This window comes from Stereum hirsutum (assembly GCF_000264905.1).
Source record: "Stereum hirsutum FP-91666 SS1 unplaced genomic scaffold STEHIscaffold_12, whole genome shotgun sequence".
NCBI classification, from domain to species: domain Eukaryota; kingdom Fungi; phylum Basidiomycota; class Agaricomycetes; order Russulales; family Stereaceae; genus Stereum; species Stereum hirsutum.
The window spans coordinates 322,934-329,338 of NW_006763142.1; the positions used below are offsets into that span (position 1 = coordinate 322,934).

Below are 6,405 nucleotides of genomic sequence, written 5' to 3' on the forward strand. Positions count from 1 at the left end.
TTTGTATGCGCGCGTAGTAGCTGTGCTAACTTCCTCCTCAGTTTTACTGCAGCTGTGTGAGTGTGTGATTGTGAGAGAGCGGCGTCGACCTGCTGTCAACAGCAGCGCCCTCGACACAACCTCAACACTGAGGTCAACGATCGACGTAAGTAATACATGCTCACAAGGCAGGGATACGAAATTGTGAGTTCCTTCTCTTTGTATGCGCGCGTAGTAGCTGTGCTAACTTCCTCCTCAGTTTTACTGCAGCTGTGTGAGTGTGTGATTGTGAGAGAGCGGCGTCGACCTGCTGTCAACAGCAGCGCCCTCGACACAACCTCAACACTGAGGTCAACGATCGACGTAAGTAATACATGCTCACAAGGCAGGGATACGAAATTGTGAGTTCCTTCTCTTTGTATGCGCGCGTAGTAGCTGTGCTAACTTCCTCCTCAGTTTTACTGCAGCTGTGTGAGTGTGTGATTGTGAGAGAGCGGCGTCGACCTGCCTTCAACAGCAGCGCCCTCGACGAAACCTCGACACCGGGCCCCAAGAGCTTGAAGGCCGGTCCCCTGGGATAGCGTCGACCTTGTCGTGGTCCAGGGGCTCTAGTACTTCTTCGGAGGGAAGCCAACAGACGCTTACTAACAGGTGAGTGGCCTCGCACTTTCGTCCACATATTTCTTCTCATTCGTTCTACGCAGTTCTATTTCAGGGCGGTGCGTGTAAGTAAGCTCAAGACGATCGACGCCCTTATCATCAACACTCGGGCACGACGACTTCAATCAAACACGACATCAACACCGAGCGGAGGCCTCTGGACGTCCTGGGCTCTCTGGGTCTGCTGGGTCTCTCGTGGGTCTCGTGAGCTTAATCTCTGGGCTGCTGGGCTGAAGCTAGTCTTGCTAGAGCTAGGCGACATCGACATCGACCTCACGACCGAGCTCAAGCACGACTTCAACATCGACCTCCCGAGCGAGATCAAGCACGACAGCGACACCGAGCTCCAACGAGCTTCAAGACCGGTCCCCTGGGATAGCGTCGACCTTGTCGTGGTCCAGGGGCTCTAGTACTTCTTCGGAGGGAAGCCAACAGACGCTTACTGATAGGTGAGTGGTCTCGCAGTTTGATTCACATACTTTTTTTCTGACCCGTATTGCGCAGTTTTATTTCAGGTGCACGAGTGCGAGTAAGCTCAAGACGATCGCCGCCCTGAGCAACAACACTCCGGCACGACGATGGGTTCGGTCGACGACTCCAATCAAGCACGACATCAACACCGGGCGGCAGGACTTGGGGTATCTTGGGCTGGGTCTCTGGGTCTACTGGGTCTCTCGTGGGCCTCGTGGGTTTTGTATCTAGGTTGCTGGGCTGGGGCTAGGCTGTCTAGAGCTGGGCGACATCGACCACACGAGCGAGCTCAAGCACGACTTCAACCTCGACCTCACGACCGAGCTCAAGTACGACATCAACATCGACCTCACGACCGAGCTCAAGCACGACCTCGACACCGGGCTTCAAGAGCGTCAATGCCGGCCCCCTGGGAGAGCGTCGACCTTGTCGTGGTCCAGGGGCTCTAGTACCTCTTTGGAGGGAAGCCAACAGACGCTTACTGACAGGTGAGTGGATCCATGTTTTCGTCCACGTATTTTTTCTGATTCGTTCTATTCAGTTTTATTTCAGGGCCGTGCGTGTCAGTAAGCTCAAGACGATCGACGCCCTTATCATCAACACTCGGGCACGACGACGGGTTCGGTCGACGACTCCAATCAAGCACGACACCAACACCGGGCGATGGGATCTAGGGTATCTTGTTCTAGGTCTCTCGGTTTTCTAGGTCTCTTCCTCTACTAGTTCTCTTCGTCTGCTGCGTCTTGTGGGCTTGGTCTCTAAGCTTGGCTCGTGGACTTGATCTCTAGGCTGCTGGGCTGGGGCTAGGCTGTCTAGAGCTGGGCGACATCGACAGGCTCACGAGCGAGCTCAAGCACGACACCGACATCGAACTCACGACCGAGCTCAAGCACGACTTCGACATCGAACTCACGACCGAGCTCAAGCACGACATCGACACCGAGCTCCAAGCGCTTCAAGACCGGTCCCCTGGGATAGCGTCGACCTTGTCGGGGTCCAGGGGCTCTAGTACCTCTTTGGAGGGAAGCCAACAGACGCTTACTGACAGGTGAGTGGATCCATGTTTTCGTCCACGTATTTTTTCTGATTCATTCTATGCAGTTTTAACAAGTTCTTTCGTGCGTGTAAGCTCAAGACGATCGACGCCCTGATCATCAACAATCGAGCACGACGACGAGTCTGGTCGACGACTCCAATCAAGCACGACGTCAACACCGACGGCGGAATCTAGGGTATCTTGGGCTGGGTTTGTAGGTCTTCTGTCTCTTTGGATATGCTGGGTCTCTTCGTCTGCTAGGTCTCTTCGGCTTGGTTTCTAGGTTGCTGGGCTTGGGCTGGTCTCGCTGGAGCTAGGCGACATCGACAGCGACCTCACGAGCGAGATCAAGCACGACTTCAACATCGACCTCACGACCGAGCTCAAGCACGACCTCGACACCGGGCTTCAAGAGCGTCAATGCCGGTCCCCTGGGATAGCGTCGACCTTGTCGTGGTCCAGGGGCTCTAGTACCTCTTTGGAGGGAAGCCAACAGACGCTTACTAACAGGTGAATGGCCTCGCACTTTCGTCCACATATTTCTTCTCATTCGTTCTATGCAGTTTTATTTCAGGGCGGTGCGTGTCAGTAAGCTCAAGACGATCGACACCCTAATTATCAACACTCGGGCCAGACGACGAGTCCGGTCGACGACTCCAATCAAGCACGACATCAACACCGGACGGCGGGAACTAGGGTCTCTTTGACTAAGTCTCTAGGTCTCCTGTCTCTCTGGGCCTGCTGGGTCTCGTGGGCTTGATCTCTAGGCTTCTGGGCACTGGTCTTGCTACTTGGCGACATCGACATCGACCTCACGACCGAGCTCAAGAACGACTTCAACATCGACCTCACGACCTCGCTCAAACACGACATCGACACAGAGCTCCAAGCGCTTCAGCTTCAAGACCGGTCCCCTGGGATAGCGTCGACCTTGTCGTGGTCCAGGGGCTTAGTACCTCTTCGGAGGGAAGCTAACAGACGCTCGCAAGGTACGTTCTCCTACTTCATTTCACGTCGTTGATTTTTTTTCTAGATTCTCTTATAGGCGTCTGATTTCTCTCCGTTTCGCTGTGGCTTTTGTCTTTTCATTCTTGTTTTCATCTTCTCGTACTCGCTTTAATCTTGACACCCTCGGGCTATCTCTATGTTCATCTCTCTATGCTCGTCTCAAGTCTTCAGCTTGAGCCCTCCCCTGGGAGAGCGTCGACCTTATCGTTTGCCGTGGTCCACCGTCCAGGGGCTCTAGTACCTCTTCGGAGGGAAGCCAACAGACGTTCACCAATAGAACAACAGGTGACTGCTTCTTGTTTGTGATATCATCGGACGTTCGTGGAAGTGCGCACATGTATGTATCGTATGTAGTAGGTACTATAGAGCTCCGTAATGTGTCAATGAATCTGAGTTCTGCTCAATATTATATTTTGCTTCCCGTCATCGTGCTCCAAATCGAGTGACCCAGACATCCTAGGATCCACCTCCAAACTCCAACTGGGATGGACGGAGTGCTTAGAAGTTAGGGCGACCGTTTCAAGTCATATGGGATTCGGGATTCGGGATTCGGAAAGGACGAACGGCGATGGATTTGAATTCGAACTTGTTTCAGAACCTGCAAGACGTGCAGTAGGCAGAAAAAAAAAGCTCGCATGCACTGTGACTCCTATCTATAGTGAAGTTGCTACTTCGGTTCCCGGGCCCGTTATGGGTCATTGAATGCCAATGATCGGGGTGTCAATGCGAGTGTTAGTGACGCCCGAGCCGAGGAAGATTGGAAAGGCTGGACTCCTCGACGGCGACTGGATGATTGCATGGATGGATGGATGGATGAATGGACGGATGCTGAAACGTTGACGTTGGGCGATACTCACACTTGGACGTACGACGTAACGTCCTGGCCTCGATATATAACATCTAGCGCACGTCAAGAACTCGTCGAACATGGATTCCAAGTACACGCACCCGTCAAACAAACACCACTGGACAAAACATAAGCAAAGCATCTCCGATTCCTTAGCTGATAGTATATACATCAATCCAACCCATAGTTTCGTACAAATCCCCCTCTTCCATCCGTTCTCCCTTGTTAGCATGCTCAAAGCACGACTCGAGTCTTAACTTCCCCCAAGTCTACGCATATCCCACACGAACCCCCCCATCTCAAGCCCTCCTAACCAAAATCACCGCCATCGGCCACTCCACATCCACCTCCTCTCCCTCTCCCTCTCCCTCTCCCTCTCCCTGCCCCCCCTCCCTCTCCAAATCCTCCCTAACCCCCTCCCTCAACACTCCCAAAAACCGCCTCTCAATCCCTCCTCCCTCCTTCCCTTCATCCTCCGGGTAGCGTTGCTTGAAGGTATGGAGGGACGAGAACGAACCGAGGTAGTCGAGCAGGGAAGACCAGGACATGCGTTTGCGGAGGAGGATGGGGAGGTGGGGGGTGGGTAGGGAGGGGTGGTGCGAACCTGGGTGAGGGGGAGAAAGAGGAGAAGGAGGAGGAGAAGGAGAGGGTTCAGTATGATGTGGGTCTAGGAAGTCAGGTAGTCAAGGACTCGAACTCGGGTGCAGGACCACACCGTACCGCAACGGTATGAGGTATGAGGTATCAAGGAAAATATAAGACGGAGACGAGCAGTCCCGAAGCGCCACCGCCACACTCTCCCTTCCCCTTTCAAACCAAAATACGTGAAAGACTCACCGACCCAAAAAACCCGCCGAAAATCCTCCCACCCCTCTCCCTCTCCCTCCCCCTTCTCTCCTGCACCTGTGACCACCCAAGGCTCCGGCACCCCCATCAAATGCCCATCCACGATCCTCCGTCCAGGCTGCTCCCAATGCGGACCGAGCGAAGTAGCCGGGTCTGATCCTTGGGCGTAGGCGTGGATGAGGGGGGTGAGGCGGGGGTGGTGAGAGAGGCGGAATTCGGAGTAGCCCTGTGTGGGGGGTGGGTGGGTGAGCGGATAGAGAAGGGGGGGAGAAAGGGATGGGAGGGAGGGTGTGGAAGGGGGAAGGAGGGAATAGGGCAAGAGGGAATAGGGCAGGAGGGAAGGAGGGAAAAGGAGAGGAAGGGAAGGAAATGGAGAGGTATGGAGGAGAACGAACATACCCAAAACGCCACACTGCCCCCCTTCCTCAACACACGCTTCGCCTCGGGCCACATCCTGTTCCAGTCGAACCAGTGGCACGCTTGTGCTATGATTCACACGCAAAAAGTCATTCGCATCACTTTCTTGAACTGCACAAGCTGGAAAGGCAGAGATAGCAAGGGTAGACACACCAGCAACCAGAAGATCCACACTCCCATCCCCCAGAAACTTCAGATCCTCCGCGGCGGACTGCACGAACTCGACCTTCGTCCCCTGCAATAACTTTGCATCGGGTGGAAGAGCGGAGATGGAGGCTCGCGCTTGGTCTATCATCTTCGCGGAGGGATCGACGCCGATGATATGTCTGAAGGGCGTCAGTTCCGTCGTCGCTTGACCTGTCCATATGCATCAATCCTCCACATCAGCATTGCGTTAATTGCAGCAGGATAGGGGGGATCGGGGAAGGACGTTGGATAGGGGATGATGTTGAATAGAAGCCAAGGAAAGACAGAACGCACCAGTCCCACATCCCAAATCGACCGCCCTCTCCCACTTCGCACCCAGCTTGCTCTCATGATACTTGAATATAAAATCGTACAACTGCCTCGGATACGTCGGGCGCGCGGCTGCGTATCGAGCGGTGTTGAATGTCGTTTTACCGAAGGTCGCCATCCTATCCTTTCTCTGTTCTCCCTGTCTTCCTGTACTTGCGATGAAGAAATGCGGGGAGCCAAGCGATGACTCGTCCGCCAAGGCCGGTCGCGAATGGATATTGGTAAGACGCGTGGCTCGGCCTGGACCTAAAAATGGACGTAAATTCAAATCAAAATGAGCGAATATGATGTCCTCGCAAACTCCACCAATGACGTTCCCGTTCCGGATTCCACTCGAGGCAGTCGTCTCGCCTCATTCCTTGTTCTACTTCCGTCCCTTGACGTCTTCCAAGTTCCTTGTATCAGGCAGCCCTGTCTACTGTATCGAATTAATAAATAGCCGTAACCGTCCGTCCCAATCAACCAGATACGAATAACCTTTCTCTCCTCCTCGGAAACGAACAGGTTGGCCTCCCACGACAGGCCTTCCCATCCACCCATCCACCCTCCCTCCCCATCACATATATAACCCCCTCTGCTTTTTACCTCCCTCGCCTCGTGCCCAGCGCTGAACGTTGAAGGCCCA

General features: G+C 54.1%; 2 protein-coding genes across 2 annotated transcripts; one reads left to right on the plus strand and one right to left on the minus strand.

The window, feature by feature from the left end:
* Positions 1-5: 5 nt before the first annotated feature.
* Positions 6-3,199, plus strand: STEHIDRAFT_159394 (uncharacterized protein; the record flags this gene model as incomplete). The annotated part of the gene is made up of 14 exons (XM_007306864.1): positions 6-16; positions 103-145; positions 497-630; positions 695-1,034; positions 1,144-1,315; positions 1,370-1,598; positions 1,663-1,807; positions 1,899-2,158; positions 2,212-2,287; positions 2,342-2,356; positions 2,430-2,656; positions 2,721-2,734; positions 2,914-3,135; positions 3,180-3,199. 14 exons carry the CDS (start codon positions 6-8, stop codon positions 3,197-3,199), a joined length of 1,908 nt encoding a protein of 635 aa, XP_007306926.1.
* A 1,101-nt stretch (positions 3,200-4,300) lies between these two features.
* STEHIDRAFT_62535 (S-adenosyl-L-methionine-dependent methyltransferase) lies at positions 4,301-5,898 on the minus strand (the record flags this gene model as incomplete). Its single annotated transcript, XM_007306755.1, has 5 exons — positions 4,301-4,605; positions 4,839-5,073; positions 5,247-5,332; positions 5,418-5,621; positions 5,745-5,898. 5 exons carry the CDS (start codon positions 5,896-5,898, stop codon positions 4,301-4,303), a joined length of 984 nt encoding a protein of 327 aa, XP_007306817.1.
* Between the last annotated feature and the right edge of the window lie 507 nt (positions 5,899-6,405).